The following is a 19503-nucleotide window of genomic DNA, read 5'->3' as shown; positions in this document are numbered from 1 at the left end:
CCACAGTAATGAAACTTAATATATACCATGTGGCAGCCTTGTTCCTAATGTGAATTATTCACAGCATAAGATTAGCCATCCTCTGGTATGAAACTCATATCTACTGTGGCATTCACTAAAGCGTCCGTCTAATGGTGTGGTGTTTTAGAACTTGAATATTGGTGTTTCTTGGTTTCTTTTAATTTCATGTTTCATACAGGTTTAGTCTGTTTACCTTTATTTTTGTGTCCTTTCTCTCTATGTTCTCCCCACCTCTCTGCTTCACCTTTCTTAGCAAAGATGAGGATTTCTACCTTCAACATACATTGTTGGTCTTGTCTTCTGTTTTTGTTAGGAGGGACAGCAGTGTGATAAAAGAGGAAATCAAAGCCTTTCTTGCCAATCGGAGGATTTCCCAAGCAGTTGTTGCACAGGTAACAGGTAAGAGCTGAAGAGCCCTTTATTCTGGAATCATGTCTAGTCTCTGCCTTCTGATGCAGATGTTGGATTATTGCTCACATTTCTGCATTGCAGTGCAGATCTGTCAATTTAGGCACAATAATATATGCCGGTGATTTAAAACCCATTGTCTCCGATATCATGGAACTTCTCCAGTGATTTTTTTTTTTAATGTGTGCTAGTAAATTTTAATAGCATTTCTAAAAAGCACAAAATTCCCTACTTTATGGCGAAAAAAGGGTTCTCTGGTTTTCTTGTAACTTTGACAGAGCTCATGACACATGCACATCCAACTGCTACCTCCATTTCATATTTAAAAGCTTTGCAGTCCTCCAAATCTAATCCTCAGTTTTACCAATTAAGAAATTATTGTGTTTTTAAACCACTTTTCTGTATGTGAAAGCTTTTCTCAATCCATTACTGAGAAGATAAGAGTTACCAGTGTCTTCTCTTTGTTTTTTATATCCCATCCCATTACCCACCCACCGCAGCCCCATCCCAAGTATGTGGTGTATATGTGTCATTCTCTATTCAGATTGCATTTTTTATAGTTATTAAATTTGGGTAGCCTGTTTTTTTCTCTGTTGGTATGTAGTGTTTCTTTCTTTGATATCAGTGATTTATAAAACCTAACTATGCCTTAGTCATGAGAGTAACCAGAAATTCTTTTAACTACATTTTGTCATTAATACATGATTATGCATTGTACATTGATAGATGTGAAAAGTAATTTGTCCCCCCCCCCCTTTTTTTTTTTTAATATGCCAGTAGCAGCTACATGACTTTGGCCCTTTTAGCCTCTGTGCCTTAGTTTCTTCCCCACTATAATGAAATAATTGGATCTGATCTTCAATAGTACCTTCCAATTTTAAGATATTATGTATATTCTCTAGACATTGATACATATTGAAGACAGTTTACCTAAAAGAATGTCATTGACCATTAATTTGGTTAAAAATGAAACTTGAGATTTCAGAAGTCTTAAATTTTGTCCCAAGAATCTAACCTAAGATCAGCCAATCTTAATAGGGGTGTGTGTGTCTGAGTGTATACATGTGTAATATATTACATTAGTAATATAGCTATATAAATGATACTGATTATGGTTAAAAAAAAAAACTTTAGCTCAAGGCATATCTTTTTGTATAGAAATCTTAAACAGCAGGATGATGTGTGAATTTAACTTTTGCAATCTTCAGGTGTTTTTCAGTAGGATATTTAAAATAAATTGTTACCTTTATTTTCAAGGATTAAGAAGTGGTGGTAAGGGCCCAGTAAGGTCATGTTCAGTGGGTTTTACCAAAGTTCACTGCTGTGCACTATGAAAAGGTGGAGTACTGTCTTTTAGGGCTTTTACTTCAGCCCCAAGATTAGAGGCAATAGCATCTTCTATATAGTTTGCCAGAATAACAAAAATATAGTGCAATAGAACAGCATTATATAAAGTTGATTTTGTCCAGGCGGAAATATTTCTGAGTATCTTGAAGACCCTGAATCTTGAATCATCTTGGACTTTCAAAATAATCGCTTTTGAAACCAATACAGCATTGATGCAAATTATAATAAAATACCTTTAAAAGGAATTTCCTAGGCATATGTAAAAGCATTAGATAAACTATAATGGATTAAACATAGTGTATCAAATATTGACTTTTTGGAAAGATGTTTTAGCATCTTGCTATTCAAAATGTAGTCTATGAACAGCAGTATTGAGAGCTTGTTAGAAATGTAAAGGTAGAGAGCATCACCCGAAACGTGAATCAGAATTTACATTTTAACCAGATCCCCAGGTGATTTGGGTTCGAGAAGTACTATTTTAGGAGATTGGTATGCTTTCCTGACATTAACTTCAATGGAGTGGCATTGTTTAGAAATGCCCCACTCAGTAGTAGTCATCATGATGCCATCTCCTGTTTATGAAAGCAAGAAGTGATAATGGTTTTACACATTTATTATCTATTATATCACTTGGGCCTTTCTTTGGCTACGGTAATTATAGGATCTGGTACTGTTAAAATCTTCTTCCCTCATTTCTGCCTCACCCCAACTTATTCTTCCTCTTTTTTGTTCATAATTTGAAAGCTTGGGTTCATTTTCCCTTGATCAGATATCTTTCATGGTTCTCTTTTGACTGAAAATGAAACTCCTTATAATTTGACTCCAGCCTTCTTTTTATTGCCATCTTCTATTCAGTATATTCCCTAGCTGAATTCACTACTTGCCATTTCCAGAATTTTGCTTATCTAGATGCTCCCAAATCATTGGTGGAGTGTAGGATACCTTCCACCTTCTCACCTCAGCCTTATCAATTGCTGTTTATCAAGCTTACCTTAGTTGCTATCCTCATTCTGCCTTCTTTGGTTACTTTAGCCCACATGGAGCTCTCTTTATTCTGAAATTAATTAGACTTAGTTCACCACCCGGAGATACTAAACCTCATTTCAGTTATACATTTTAGAGTAATGTTCTTTAAAAGCAGTGATATTTCTTACACATCCCCAAAGAGCCTACCTACATGGTCTCTGAAGATACCACGTTTACCAAGCTGCCTGTAGTGCTGCTCTGTAGGATAAAACAAGCATTGGTAAAGCTAACACAGCTGTACATGTAAAAATGTATCCAGTATAACTTTGTCCAGTGATGTTCCCTCTCCAGAAATAATTATTTGTTCAACAAATACTGCATGAATTCTGCCCTTAAGGAACTCACAGTTTTCTTTTATCTACTTCAGTTCAGTTATTTACATAAGGCCAGGGAATGAAGGTGATTCATAACCAGGTGGTTAATTGTCTCATGGTCAGCTTACTGAATTCATGTATTCCTCATGTATTTATTGTGCTACATTTTCATCCAGCCCATCCATTCATCAGGCTACACTCAGGGGCAGGAATTTCATTCAAAAAGAGAGATGGAGTAATTGAGAACTTGCCCTTGTAATTGACTCACTAGGGTACTTGGTCAGTACATAGGTACATTTTTCTGTCTTTAAACAAATTAGTTAAGTGTATATTAGAAGAATCTATGCGCTAGAATCTACCCCAAAATAAAGTTAAGGATGTGGTTGTCTGGAATCTCTGTCCTGTAATGGAGTCTCTTAAAGTCAGTAAAGTTCAACTCTAATGTATGAAATAACTCAACTCTGAGATTAAAAGGAGAAAAAGTGATACACAGCAGAAAAAAATGCTAAATTAAAAAGTGTAGTGAGGTGCAAAATTATAACACGTGCTTGTTCCAGAAACAAATGCAGAGACTTCTTTTTATAGATTCGGAGGATATCTATAATAAGATAAACAAGAAGTTCATGGGTGGGGTCTGTATAAATAATATCCTACTGATAGGAAAAATGACAGTATAAACAGGATATAATAGCAGTGCCTGCTGAATTTCCCAGCATGTTATTTGTAGCTTCTTTCACAGAGTCATAGCTGCTCCCATCAAGGGTGGATTTTTTGCCTCTAAAAGGTTGAACAAGAGTCTGAATTCTCACAAACAGTGGTGGGGTGGGGAGCATGGCCTTCACTTAGCAATAAACATGTGTGTTTTATATTCACTTTCAAGGTAAAATATTTCCTTTGGTTGTTTTCATTCTTAAAACATGATTTTCTTTTTAAATAACCTCTGGGAAAAACCAAGTGGGCAGAATAAATGAGTAAATGGGCAGAGCTTGAGTGAAGCTTATCAGCCAAAGAAATATACTAATTGGATTCGTGTCCTTTTAAAGAAATAAATAAACAGAAGAAGGAAAAAATAGCATCTCAGAATTTTAAGAACTTTATCGCAACTTTGTCTTCTTGTAATGGAGAAGCAGCCATAAAACTTGTTCCCTGCCATGAAACAGCCTGGGACCAGGGCGAAGCTGCAATTCTCTGTCTCAGTCTCATTACCCAATATTTTCTAAGTATCTTTTCTAATTGTCAAATTCTACTCTGTTCTTAAACTGTTAAGTACATTTAACAAGAGTGCATCATAACTGTATCTAGTGACTCATTCCCAAATGTAAGAATTTATATAAATAGAAGCTCTGACCGAGCTTTAGAAATGTTCTAGCTATACTTAGACCACTTCCCTTTTTCAATTATCTTTAAAATGAAGGATAAAAACCACTACATATTCAATTTAATTGTAATAATTTCTTTATAGATGTGGGTATATATCCTTCCTTTCCCTAAGAAGACAATTTCAGAACAGATATTGAAAACTAAAGTGTTACTAAACCTTTTTTAAAAATAGAATTTATTTTTTTTTAGAGCAGTTTTAGGTTCACAGTAAAAGTGAGTGAAAGTACAGAGAGTTCCCATATATCTCCTGTCCCCACACATGTCCAGTATCCCCTATTATCAGCATATGGCACGACAGTGGTCTTTGTTATAATCTGTGAACCTACATTGACACATCATTATCACCTGAATCCATAGTTTACATTAAGTATAACTGGATTTGTACATTCCAAGGGATGTTGAAAAGTGTACAATGACAACCATTCATAATTGATAGTATCACAAGATGATACTGTAGTTTCACTACCTAAATCCTTTGTGCTCCTGTTCCTCCCTCCCCACAACCCACAGCAACCTTTGATCTTTTACTGTCTCCATAGTTTTGCCTTTTCAAGAATGTTATTATACAGTATGTAGTCTTTTCAGGTTGGCTTCTTTTTATAGATTTAGAAGATTTCTATAATATAAACAAGAAATTTATTCACTTAGGAATGTGCATTTAAGGTTCCGTAATGTCTTGGTGGTTCATTTCTTTTTAGTGCTAAATAATATTTCATTGTCTGTATATACCACAGTTTACCCATTTACCTGCTGCAGGTCAACTTGGTTGCTTCCAAGTTTTGGCAATTATGAATAAAGCTACTGTAAACAAGTAGAATTTATATTTTTATTAAAAAAAGCAATGTTGGTAGGGCATAAATTACAGACTAGGGAATTGTCCTCTTATAATACAACCAAATATAATTATGCTCATTTAACAAAATGTTTTCAATTCCTACCTAATGAATTTTATTAGTTTTATATAGATCTCCAATTTGAAGGCTACAAAATGTGTAGATCTTTATATGTAAGTTGTAAGTTTTATCTCCAAATTGAAAAGGTTTAGAATTTTTGTTTCTGTTAGGAGAAAACTTTTTTTCAAATATTTGAATGGACTTCAATTACCAACAATATAAATGTTTTTGCGGAGTACATTTTAGGATTTTCTCTTGTTTTGCAGCCTCTGGAGAATAAGAACAGATGGTATTCCGTGGTTCAAAATGTCTTACTTTTTATCTCACTTTTTCTATCTTCTGCAATTTGTTGGAAAACTATTATAAGCACAACACATAAAGTTACTTTTTTTCCATATGAAAACATCCAGCCTCTAAATCTGAATACCCGTATTTTCTCACTTTGGTGATGGATCAGTGAAAAATCGAAGTAAAAATCATTTCAGAATATACTTTTTGTTAGAATTTTTCTACAATTCTTGAAATTCATTGTTTTACCGGGGCTTTCATCATCTCAAATGCAATGTAAAGGATTTGAAATGTACATTTTTAGTGTAAAAGTTATGAAGATTGGTTTTCAAGAATAAAACAAGATTTCTCTTTCACCTGTATGTAAATATGTTTTTTATTTTTAGAGAGGACGAGAGAGAGAGAGAGAGAGAGAAACGTTGATGAGAGAGAAGCATCAGCAATCAGCTGCCTCCTGCACGACCCCTGCTGGGGATCAAGCCTGCAACCCTGGCATGTGCCCTGACCAGGCATGGAACAAGTTGACCTCTTGGTTCATGGGTATCCATTTGATGTTCAACCACTGAGCCACACTGGCAGGACTCATCTGTATTTAAAGTATAAAATATAATTTAAACTTTTTTATTCTACCATAAGCTTTGACAAAGTGACTTTTAAAGATTAGGCACAGATGTGCTTTTCCCCCCTTCAGTAATTTTTATTTTTGTTTCCCACAATTACTGTTTCCTAAGATTGTGGAGAAAAGTCTGTTCTTAAGGTTTAATATTCCTTTTGCAGTTTTATGAAATACTAGAGGCCCTGTGCGCACGAAATTGTGTGCCAGTAGCTTGCTTCCGCTTGCCTCAGCTGGCCGCCCCGCCCATCACCGCGTGTAGCTTGCTGCCCCGCCCTCCGCTGTTCATAGCTCTCCACAGCTAGTAGCTTGCGCCCCGCCTGCCTGGGGAGCCGCTACTCCTTTGGTTGTGATAGTGTTACGGCGTGATGCCCATAGGCCTTTTATATAAGAGATTTCCTTATATTAAAAAAAATAACAGGACAGGGATAAATGGTAGAAAGAATATATTTATGTCTGATAAAATAGCAAAACCTAAAGTTCAGCTGTAGTCCATGTGAGTCATAAGGCAATCTTATAATTTCCTGCAGAAGAAGGCTTTCAAGGGAATAAATACCATTTTTTATAAACTATAAATATGGTATTTTATGCATTAAGGAATTAATCCTGCTAACTTGGAATTTACTCAGATAGATCTTAAAGAATTTGACATTAGTTTATACAAATACTTGTTTTGTCAGGAAGATGTACTAGATTTAGTAATGTGTAGTAACTAACTTTAGTTAGATAAGGAACTGAAGCTTGAACTCACCAAACTAATCAAGCTTGAGGGCCTTGATATCTGAGAGCCCTACACATTTTTGAAACAAAAAAGCTTTTAATATCAGATGTGTCCACTTCAGATAAATTAGGCTATAGCACTTGATCCTTACAGAATTAACTTGAGATATGCAGGGGAAATGTGTCTTTTCCTTTGTTTTTAATCACTTTTATTGAGATAAAAGTTGCCTAATAGTAGAGGTCTCTAAGTTGTATCAAATTTATGCAATGGTATAACCATTACCAAAATCAAGATACAGAAAAATTTCAGTATTTCAACAAGTTTCCTCAAGCCTCTTTGCAGTCAAATTCCTCTCTCCACTGTTAACCACTGATCTGCATTCTGTCAGTATAGTATGCATTTTCTAGAATGTCGTGTGACTGGAATCATATATACATATTCTTTTGTGTCTTACTTTTTTCACATAGCATGATGCTTTCAGATTCATTAGTGTTGTTACATGTGAAACTTTTAAATGCTGAATACTGGTCCATTGAATGGACATAACAAAATTTGTTTACCCATTAATTAGTTGAGGGACATTTGAGTTGTTCTAGCTATTATGAATTAAGCTGTATGAACATTTGCCTACACTTTTGGTGTAGACATATGTTTTCATTTCTCATACCTAGGAGTGAGATTTTGAGGTTATTGGTAAGTACATGTTTAACATTTATGAAACTATGAAACTGTTTTCCAAAGTGACTATACCACTTTTCAATCCCATCAGCAATATACGAGATTTCTGTTGCTTTGTATTCTCTTCAGCACTTGGTATTTGTACTTTTCTTTAAGTTTATCCATTTTAGTGCATATGTAATGGCATCTCACTCTAGTTTTATTTTGCAATTTTCTGATGGCTAATTATGTTGAGCAACTTGTCAGATGTTCATTTGCTATTCATGTATTTTCTTAGGTGAAATTCCTGTTAAGTCTTTTGCCCATTGTTTTTTAATAAGGTTGTTTGCCTTATTGATAATAAAAGTTGTTTGTATATTCTGGGTACAAATCCTTAAATATGTTAATATACACATATCTTAGTCTGAGGCTTGCATTTTTATTTTCTTAATATTGTCTTTGAAAGAGCAAATGTTTTTAATTTTGATAAAGTTATATTTATCTTTTTTTTCTTTATGGTTCATGCTTTATGTGTCCTAAGAAAATTTGCCTAAACAAAGAATTTTTAAGTTTTCTTTTAGAAATTTTCTAGTTTCAGCTCATACATTTAGGTATGTGAATCATTTCATGTTAATTTTTGTATATGTGTGAGGTAAAGGTTAGGATGTACTTTTTTCCATATGGATGTCCGATTGTTGGAGCACCCTTTGTTGAAATGGCAGCAGTGGTCAAGAGACTAGTCTTTTCCCATTCAATTGCATTGGCACCTTTATAAAAAATCAATTGAATATGTATGTGTGGGTATATTCTGGGTTCTCTATTGTGTTCCATTAGTCTTTATGCCTATCCTTATACCAATACAAACTAAATTATTGTAGACTTACAGTAAGTCTTGAAATCAGAAAATATAATGCCTCTTAACTTTGCTTTTCTTTTTCAAGATCACTGTTGATATTCTAGGTCTTTTGCATTAAGATATACATTTAAAATCAACTTCTCAATTTCTACGAAAAAACCTATTTGTCGTGAGATTGTGATTGTGTAACTCAATCTAGCATTAGGAATTGATGTTAATCATGGTGAGTGTTCCTGTCCACATAGATGGTATATCTCTCCATTTAGTTTTCAGTGTACAGGTTTTGCACAGGTTTTTTAAAATATATTTTTATTGATTTTAGAGAGAGAGATAAAAACATCAATGATGAGAGAGAATCATTGATCAGCTGCCTTCTGCATGCCCCACACTGGGGATTGACTCCGCAAGCCAGGCATGTGCCTTGACCGGGAATCAAACCATGACCTTCTGGTTCATGGGTCAACACTCAACCACTGAGCCATGCCAACCGGGCTTTGCACATATTTTGAATGTATCTCTTAATATTTTACATTTTTGGTACTATTATATTATACTGTCTTTGACTTCAACTTACAATTGTTTGTTTTTATGTCATAGAATAATTGGTTTTGGTATATTCACCTTCTATTCTGTAACCTTGCTAAATTATTTTATTTGTTCTAATAACTTTTTTGATAAATTCTTAGGGTTTTCTACATGGACAATCATGTTCTTTGTAATAGAGATAATTCTATTTCCTTCGTTTCTTGTGTATGTCTTTTATTTTTCTTGCCTTATTGTACTGACAAGCACTGTAAATATAATGATGAGAGCAGGTATTCTTGCCTTTTTTCCAATCCTAGGGAGCAAACATTGAATCTTTTATAATTAAGTAGGATCTTTGTAGGTTTTTCATAGATGCCCTTTTTCAAGACTCCCTTCAGGAGACATTTTCTTCTATTTCTAGTTTCTGAAAATTTTTATCATGAATGGATATTGTACTTGGTCATATACTTTTTTCTTCATCTATTGAGATGACCACAGGTTTTGTTTTTTTAGTCTTGTTAATATGGTGAATTACATTGATTGATTTTTAAATGTTAAATGAGCCTTGCATTCTGGGAAAAACTCCACTGAGTCTTCTCTTCTCTTGTATTTCTAGAAGAATTGTTGTAGAATTGATATTACTTTTTCCTTAAATATCTTTATTTTGAGACTGCTTTTTTTATTATAGAGAATATCTTACACTTGGTCATAACTTACTAGGTAGATCTAATCCTGTGGGCTTGTATCCTCTACTGAGTTCAACAGAACAAAATATAAGAGTAGAGATTATTGTGTCTTTACTATCTCAAAATGCTAGCACTTTTCTACATGATTTTACTGTTGGCAGAAATTAGTCTTCTCTTACCAATTGCCTGAAATAGGATTACAAACCACAAACCAAACCGAATTTGCTTTCAATACAGCAATAATTTTTTCCCTGTGCCCTAGTATGCCTGAGTAAAGAAACGTAGTTTTCATGTACTTGATCTATGAGATTTTGCTTCCTGTGGTAGTTTTTAAAATACCAAGTGACCTATCTCTAAATCTGTTGCCAAGCAGATCCATGAACAGCATCTTGGTTTTGAATACATTGATTTTAATATGCATGTGCAATATAACATTGTCCCAGGCTTATTGTCATTGTTTCTGATGAGAAACACAGGAAAAGAATTTTAGAAACATTCTAAGTGTGATCTTTATGTAATGTTTTGAGACATTTTAAGAACTATCATGTTATTTTCATAAATGTGTTTTTCTGCTTTCACTGTTTTTGACATAAAGATTGTTGATTGTGCCCAAGCCTTTCTATTGCTAAATATTTTTTGGTGTTTTATTTATTATTTTTTAAGATTTGCCTTTATTGTTGAAAATATTACAGATGTCCCCCTTTTCCCCCTCATTTACCTTCTCTGTCCCCTGCCCCCCCCTCCCCCCAGGCCTGCTGTACATTGTCTGTGTTAATGGATTATGCATATAAGTTCTTTGGTTAATCTCTTCCCACGCCCCCCAACCCCTTTCCCCCTGACCCATCAGTGGATGAGTGGATAAAAAAGATGTACATTTGCACAATGGAATACAATGCAGCGGTAAACATGGAGGGATCTGAAGAGTATTATGCTAAGCAAAATAAGCCAGTCAGAGAAAGACAGGTATCACATGATCTCCCTATATGTGGAATGTAATGAACCAAATAAACTGATGAACAAAATAGATCCAGAGACATGGAAGTATTGCTAAATATTTTTTAAGGAAATTTATAACCAGCTTATCTTCATTTTTTAAGGACATAACAAGTGTTTTTGAAATGTGTTAAAAATAATTATTATCATGCATAATAATGTTTAGTAAGAACAATAAACCTTTTTTTTTTTTTTTTTTTAAGTCTGTACCTTAGCTTTATCATTGTGCTAAATACCTACCCGGACAGCATATTGCCCTCTAAATGAGTTGTAGATAACCAGTGGCACTGATTTTTACTACTGTGTACCTTGTTAGCTAACCCTCCCTTTTTGGAGGGTTTTTATTTTTAGCTATAATTTATTTTAACACTTACCAAGTGCTAGTTGCTGTGCTAACTGTTTTATATATTTGAAAGTCAAGTGGTAACTTCTTCAGTTATAGATGAGAAAACTGAGGCTAAATGAGATTCAACTATTTACCCATAGCTAATTGCTGTTTTTCTTGCTGCAAAGCTATTGTTCTTGACATAGTATTTTAGTATATAGAGACAGTATAGTGCAGTAGTCAAGAGCATAACTTTAAACATTCAAAATGTGATTTCTATCACTTACTAGTTATATACTTTTGGGCAAGTTACTCGGTGTCTTAAGCCTTGCTTTCCTGTTTTGGAAATGAGAATAATATCAACTACTTATCAGGGTTCTTGAATAAGTTAAATGAATTAGTTTATGTAAAGTGTTTGGCATACTGTAAATGCTGTAGAAGTTTTTTAATTATCATGATTAATCATTATAGTGCTTAATATTGGGCCAGCAATCATTTTTCCTTTGTCCCGCTCTAAAATTGACTTTTCTAAAGTTAAGCTTCTTGACACTGAATATGTTAACTATTATATTTCTTATCTTTCCACATTTAATTTAATAATGAACATTTAAAAAATATAGCACCCCCATATTCATAGCAGCATGTTTACAATAGCTGAAACATGGAAATAACCAAAAGTATCCATTGATGTATGAATGGATAAAGAAAATATGGTGTCTGTGTGTATATAAGGTATGTATGTATGTATATATGTGTGTGTGTGTGTGTGTGTGTGTGTGTGTGTGTGTAATGGAATGATATTCAGCATTAAAAAGAAAGAAATCCTGTTAGTTATAACAATTAGGATGGACCTTGAGGGCATTATGTTAAGTGAAATAAGTCAGAAAAAGACAAATACTGTGTGGAAAGGAAGTCTAGGTTATTGATTTGAGATCATTTTTCTTTTCTTAACATAGGCATTTACAACAATAAGTTTCCCTCTAAGCACTTATACATTTTTGTATGTTGTATGTGTGTGTTTTTTAATCATCTCAAAGTATTTTCTAATTTTCCTCATGGTTTTTTTTTTGACACATTGGTTAGAGCTAAGTTGTTCAATTTTCACATATGTGTGGGTTTCTCAATATTTTTCTGTTATTGATTTCTAATTTTATTTCATTTACCTTGAAGAACAAACTTTGTATGATTTAAAAATCATTCAGATTTTTTTTTATGGCCTAACATTTGGTCCACCCTGGAGAATGTTCCACATACCCTTGAGAATGTGCTCTGCTGTTGTTGTTCTATAGAAGTTTGTTACATTCGGTGGTTTACTATGATGTTCAAGTTTTCTGTTTCCTTGTTGATCTTCTGTCTTCTTGTTGTGCCTATTATTGAAAATGGACTATTGAAGTCTCCAACTATTACTTTTGTCTTGTTTTGTAAATACATTACATTTAAATGGATTAAGCAATCCAATAAGAAGACAGAGATTGGCAGAATGAATGAAAAAAACCATCTAAATGCATACTGTTTACAAGAGTTACATTTTAGATTCAAAGTAAAAAAACATGAAAAACAAATAAATAAATGGTAACCAAATGAAAACTCCAGTGGCTATAGTAATGTTAGACAAAATTTGTTACAAGAGACAAAAGGACATTTTAAAACAATAAAAAAGGATTAATTCCTGAGGAAGACATCATTAAAAACATATATGCACCAAGCAATGGAGTCCCAAAATATATGAAGCAAAAACTGACAGACCTAAAGAGAGAATAGACAATTCAAAAGTAACCGTTGGCTGCCCAGCCGGTGTGCTCAGTGGTTGAGCATCGACTCAGGAACCAAGAGGTTTCTGGTTCGATTACAGGTCAGGGCACATGCTCAGGTTGCAGGCTCCATCCCCAGTAGGGGTGCGTACAGGAGGCAGCCAATTGATGATGTTCTTTTCTCACAGATGTTCCCATCTCTCTATCCCTGCCCCTTCCTCTCTATTTATTCCTTCCACACCCTCTTTCACCTCCCTCTACACCGCCCCCTCTTCCCTCAGGTAATCACCATACTGTTGTCTATTAGGATTTTATTGGTGGTTGTTTTGCTTAATCCCTCACCTTTTTCATCCAGCCCAACAACCCCTCTCCCCTCTGATACCTGTCAGTCTGTTCACTATCTATGAGTCTGTTTCTATTTTGTTTGTTAGTCTATTTTCTTCATTAGATTTCGCATATGAGTGAAATCTTATAGTACTTGTCTTTCTCTGACTGGATTATTTCACTTAGCATAATGTTTTCCAGGTCCATCCATGCTGTCACCAAGAGTAAGATTTTCCTTTTTTTTAATGACCAAGTAATTTGTTTTCAGTTGTGTATCTGTCTTATTCTCCTATTACTTGATTACTTTCTCCTTTTGTGTTTAGTAGATATTTTCTGGTGTGCCAGTTTAAATCTCTTGTCATTTCTTTGCTATATTTTTTTGAATTATTATCTTAGTATTTTCCCTGGGAATTACCATTAGCATCTTAATTTTAATGATCTAGTTTGGATAAATACAAACTTAATTTCAATAGTATAGAATTTATAGCTTAATTCCCTATCCCCTTCTTTGTGCTATTATTGTCATACAAGAGGCCCGGTGCACGAAATTTGTGTCCCTCAACCCGGATTGCGAGAGGGCTCAGGCCAGGCCAAGGACCCCACTGGCGCACAATCAGGGCCAGGGAGGGATATGGGAGGTTGGCCAGCTGGGGAGAGATCACTGGAGGGCTCCAGGGCATGTCCGACCAGTCTTGCTCAGTCCCGATCGGCTGGACCCCAGCAGCAAGCTAACCTACTAGTTGGAACGTCTGCCTCCTGGTGGTCAGTGCATGTTATAGCAAGCAGTTAAGCGGCCTTAGCATATCATTAACATATTACACTTTGATTGGCTGAATGAACAACCAGATACTTAGCATATTAGGCTTTTATTATATAGGATAAATTACATGCTTATGTATTGTGTGTTCATCAACTTAGACTTATAATTATTGCATTATACAGTTTTCTTTTAAATAAGTAGGAATGAGAGGAATTATAAGACAAAATACATTTATTTATACTGTCTTTTATAAGAGATTCGTGCAATAGGCCTTCCCTTCCCCTGGCTGCCAGCACTGGTTTTCCTCCGGCACCCGGGACCAGGCCTTCGCTCTGGACAGAGCCTTCAGTCTTCGCCCCTACGTATGCAAATTAACCGCCATCTTTGTTGGGTTAATTTGCATACTCTCCTGATTGGCTGGTGAGCGTAACGGAGGGATGGTTAATTTACATGTTTTTCTATTAGGTAAAATGTAGTTACTATTAGGGTCGCTGAAGGAGGAACACACAAGACCAAAAGGGGTAAAGAATTATGAATTTATTAGGTCATCTGGATACCAGATGGGCTGAGCCCCAAAATGGCACCAACCCCCAGTGACAGGAGTCAGAGGTTTTTAAAGGACTTTTGGCGGGCTTTTTCTGGGCAGAGAATTCTCTGTGCAGGTCTGGAGGGAAGAGATAATGGGCTTAGCAAGTGATATGTTGTCTCAGTGAAAAGGAATGTCCATTCCAAAATGGCCTGGGAGTCAGTTCCCAGGGGAGGGATATCTATTCAATTGCTCAATCCAACCTAACAGTTACTTTTATTGGCACTATTTCTTCATGTGTATTTGAATTACTGTTTAGTGTCCTTTTGTTTTAGCTTAAAGAACTCTTTTTCTGGTAGGACAGGTCTGCTGGTATTAGCATCTCTCTGGTTTTGTTCATCTGGTAATGTCTTAATGTCTCCATTTTGGAAGGATAGTTTGGTTAGATTAGAGTTCTTGTTTGATGCTCTTGCCTCCCCTTTCCCCAGCTCTTTGAATATATAATCTGGCTTCTTGGTTTCTGATGAGAAAATGGCTGCTAATTTTATTGAACATACCTTGTACATAAAGAATTACTTTTCTTGCTGCTTTCAATTTTTCTCTTTGTCTTTGGTTTTCAACCATTATGATGTTGGCGTGGATTCTCTGAGTTTACCCTACATAAAGATTATTGAGTGCCTTGCATGTGTAGATTAATGTTTGTTGTGAAATTAGGAAATTGTTTGGCCATTATTTTTCTAATATGTTTTCTTCACTTTTCTCTCTTTTCCTCCTGGGACTTCCATTGTGTGTATGTTGGTATACATGATGGTGTCCCATTGGTTTTTGAGGCTCTGCTCTATTTTTTCAATCCTTTTTTCCTTCTGTTTTTTGTACTAGATAATTTTACTTGATTTGTCTTCAAGCTTACTAATTATTTCTTCTTCCAGTTCACTTATGATGTTGACCCCCTTTAGTGAATTTTTCACTTTAACTTATTGTAGTTTTCAACTACAGAATTTCTTTATGATTCTTATAATTCTTGTCTCTTTATTGATACTCTGGTGTGGCTTTTCTCATACTTTCCTTTAGTTTTTTAGACATGTTTTCTTTAGTTCTTTGAATATCTTTAAAATAGCTGATTAAATCTTTGTCTTGTAAGTCTTACATCTATGTTTCTTCAAAGATGCTTCTTATTGACTGTTTCTTTTACTATCTATGTGTCATACTTTCTTGTTTCTTTGCATGGTCTTATTTTCTTTTGTTTTTGAAACTAGACAGTTTGAATAATATAATGGGGAAATTCTAGAAATCAGATTCTTCCCCATCCCTGGATTTGTTGTTATTTCTGTTTATTGTTGTTGCTCTTTGTTTTTGTTTTTTTAGTGACTTTCCTGAACTAATTCTGTAAAATCAGTAGTCTTTGTGGTGTATGGCTACTGATGTCTCTTTTTTTAAATATATTTTTATTGATTTTGGAGAGGAAGGGAGAGGGAGAGAGAGATAGAAACATCAATGATGAGAAAGAATCATTGTTCAGCTGCCTCCTGCACGCCGCCCCCCCCCCCTCTCCCCCACTGGGGATTGAGCCCACAACCCCGGGCATGTGCCCTTGACCAGAATCAAAACTGGGACCCTTCAATCCACAGGCCGACGCTCAATCCACTGAGCCAAACCAGCCAGGGCTGATGTCCGTTTCTTGTTGGCTTAGTGATCAGCTAGTTATTAGACAGAGATTTCCTTAAATGCCTGGAACTAAAAACTTTCCCAGCTTTTCTGTATGTGTATTAGGGCATGCCTTTAATGCTCAGGAGGGCAGTTAATAGTTCTGCCTTAGCCTTCACATTCTCTTTTCACCGTTTCTCAAGACTTAACTAACTAGAGGTAAGAGCGTAGAGCTTTCACAGTTTTTTATTGTGCATGCCTGTTGCCCTGGTCATATACATAGATCTAAGCATGTGCACAGCCCTCCCATGGGCCTGGCCTTCTAGATTCTTAGAAATATGACAGAGCTTTTCAATGATCCTCATAGACTAATCTCATTCCTCAGCTTTTAAAATATTTTAATCAGCTTCTTATTTGCCCCAATTGTTATCATCACGTTAGGCTCCTGCAGTGTTAAATGATTGCCACTGATAATTTTTAACAGACCACCTCCCTCCTTTGATTCTCCTAGGAAAAATATTGTTCATGCTGAATGAAGTCTGAATCTGGCGAAATAAGGACAGGTCTTGTCAATGGGAATTTTTCAGAGAATCCCCAGACAGGTCAAATAATGACAGTTCTCTTAGAATAGTGTTTTGGAGAACTCCACACCTGTTACACCCCCTCTAGTGGCTATGAGGACACTCCTGGTTTTCATTATGATTGCAGGAATGTTGATTTTAAAGTCTACTCTGATGATGGGATGAGGGGAGTGGGTGTAGGTCAAGTTCAAAATGTCATAAAGCTGTTCTTATTAAAATTCAGCTTAAAAAAAAAAGGCACTCCTTGGATTGTTACAAGCCTTTGGTAAATTTCCAGAGTTATGAAAAAGTTGACTCTGACCATTTTTGCCAGCACTTTTAGAGTAGAGTAGCTTTTATTCTCATTGCTTTTATGGAGTACTGATTTTTCAGAGCTCCTTACTCTACTATTTTCACTGACGTTACTCCAATTTAATAGACTTTGAAATAAAGTCTAACCCATAAAAATTTCTATTGTAAAGTTGTCTTCAAAGTATAAACATGGAAGACAAATACATGCATACAAGAACTGGGGGATACAGCACCAATAAACCCGGGCAGTCATGCACTGCTTAACAACTACAATACATTCTGAAAAATACATCATTAAGCGATTTCATTGTTGTGCAAACGTCATAGAAACCTCGATGGTATAGCATACTACATACTGTGCTATATGGTATATCACAGTTGTATATGCAGTCTGTCATTGACTAAAACATTATTATGCGGTACATGCCTGTACTGATAAAAACTGCTTATGAAAAAATCTTACCAATCAAAAATAAAATTAAAAATATAGAATTTAGGCATTAACTTAAGGGGATAAAAGGGACCTTCTAGGGAGCATGAAAATAATTTATATTTTTATTTGAACAACAGTCACGTATGTATACATGTGTCAAAACTCCTTCAACTATACATTTAAAGAGTAGTGCAATTTATTATATGCAAAATATGCCTCAAAAACAAAAATACAGAGCTTAGGAATTGGGAAACTGTATATGGTAAATCTTGAATTCATTTAAATCTAAAACTATGAGTAACAACTACGGGAATTATGAATTCAGAACAGAATGTAAATGTTGGCCATGTGAAAATGACTTCCAAATATCAGGAGTTAGATGTGAAGGCTGGGAAGGGAGATGGAGAAGGTATAGTCTATGTGTGTTAGTTTCTATTGCAACATAAAATTTACACTAGATCTTAGCAACTTGAAACCTAACTCTTCATTATCTCACTCAGTTTCTATGGGTCAGGAATCCAGGAGCAGTTTAGAGAGGTCGTGGTTATTCATGGTGTCTCAAGAGATTGCAGTCATCAGTAGGCTTAACTAAAGCTAGAGAACTCACTTCCAAGATGGCTCCCTTGCATAGCTGTTAGAATGCCTCATTTCTTTGCCACATGGATTTCTCCATAGGTCTAATTGAATGGTCTTACAACATGGCAGAACCAACTATCTCAGAAAGCAAGTAAGGCAGAAATTGTAATGTTTTTCATGACCTAATCCCAGAAGTCAGAGACTATCATTTCTGCCATATTCTACTGGTTGTAGAGACCAACCCTGAAGTACTGTTGGAGGAGATTGCACAAAGGTAGAAAGACCAAGAGGATCATTAGGGGTCATCTTGAAAGTTGGCTACCACAGTCTGCTAATTTCGCATTTTTTAGCTAGGAGTCATTAGAAACTGCCCACAACTTAGACAATAATGCTTCTGACCTCCTAATGTTTTTGTATAATTCTTTTTCCTTGCTTTAGTGTACTGTTTTAGTAACCTCAGTCTTTCATTTCACTCTAGTTTATTTTAAATATTTTTTCTTGGGTTAAAATCAGATCAAACTAAATTTGATGCTTTTAATTTTAAAGTTCTGTCTATAGTATCTCATTTTAGTAATTATTTCTACCTATTCTATGTTTACTTTTATGCTTGGAGTGATTTTATAATGGGTGTAGTTATTTCTAAGTGGTAAGATTTTAGATGGGTTTTTAAAGTTAGCTTTACTCTGAAAATTTCTACTTTGAATTGCTTAGAATTCCTTTTTATTATAAGCATGTATTGTGTTTACAAAGAGAAAGTCAGACTTTCAAAATAAGTTTCGTAATATTTAACCAAGGTGAGAATGTCTCATGACTATGGGTTAGAGATTGTAAAATTTTGGTACAACCTATGGGGTAAAGTCTGGTAGTACCTATAACAAATTAAATGTACGAATTAAAAATTCTATTTCTGTGAATCATCCCAAAGTATTTATTCATATGCACAAAGGTATGCATAGAATATTCATTGCATCATCATTTATAATAGAAAAACATTAGCAACAACTATAATGTTCAATAATAAACAAATATTTAAGTGGGTTATTGTATAGAATACCATGTAGCTATTAGAATGATGAAGATTTATAATGTACTACATGAGAAAATTCCAAGACATTATGTAAGAAATGCAAGTTATTTCTTATGTAGAGAATAACTCCAAATGTGTGTTTAAAAAACAACTAGGTGTGTGTGTGCACATATGTTTATATATTAAATGCATAGGAAAGAGTCTGGAAGGATTCACATCAAATAAACAAGAATACCTTTACATTAGAGAATAAGAGAAGGGTTGGGGATAAAGGACTTTTTTTTTTTTCATCTGCAGGTTTGTGAGTTATTTTTGTTGAGAATGCATGCATGTATTTTAACTTAACAGTTGTGGGAGGAAAATTGTAGAGATGGCTGCATTTCTCAAGTAGAAAATTGCTTGAAGAAGCACCTTTCACTTTTTCAACTGTAAAATGATCTTCCAATTAAAAAGGATCTTATCGTGAGAATTTTGGATCTTAAATGGTTAGTTTTTTATCAGTTAGCCCAGTTGTCCAAACAAAAGAGACTGAGATTA

The 19503-nt window shown here is 34.9% G+C and overlaps 1 protein-coding gene across 9 annotated transcripts in view; it reads left to right on the top strand.

Annotated features, from left to right (window-relative positions):
* The window catches only part of HMBOX1 (homeobox containing 1), a 210251-nt gene that overhangs the window by 111331 nt on the left and 79417 nt on the right, over positions 1-19503 (top strand). For all 9 annotated transcript variants that reach the window (XM_070415513.1, XM_070415509.1, XM_070415512.1 and 6 more), the window contains exon 4: positions 335-420. In XM_070415513.1, the coding sequence (XP_070271614.1) occupies positions 335-420 (86 nt within the window). The remainder of the gene's footprint in view (positions 1-334; positions 421-19503) is intronic.

The sequence above is a fragment of the Myotis yumanensis genome, unplaced genomic scaffold (assembly GCF_028538775.1).
Source record: "Myotis yumanensis isolate MYYU_CA2020_CCGP unplaced genomic scaffold, mMyoYum1.0.hap1 SCAF_5, whole genome shotgun sequence".
In the NCBI taxonomy this organism is placed as follows: domain Eukaryota; kingdom Metazoa; phylum Chordata; class Mammalia; order Chiroptera; family Vespertilionidae; genus Myotis; species Myotis yumanensis.
Note: the sequence above shows the minus strand (reverse complement) of the source record. Positions and strands in the feature narration are given on the sequence as shown.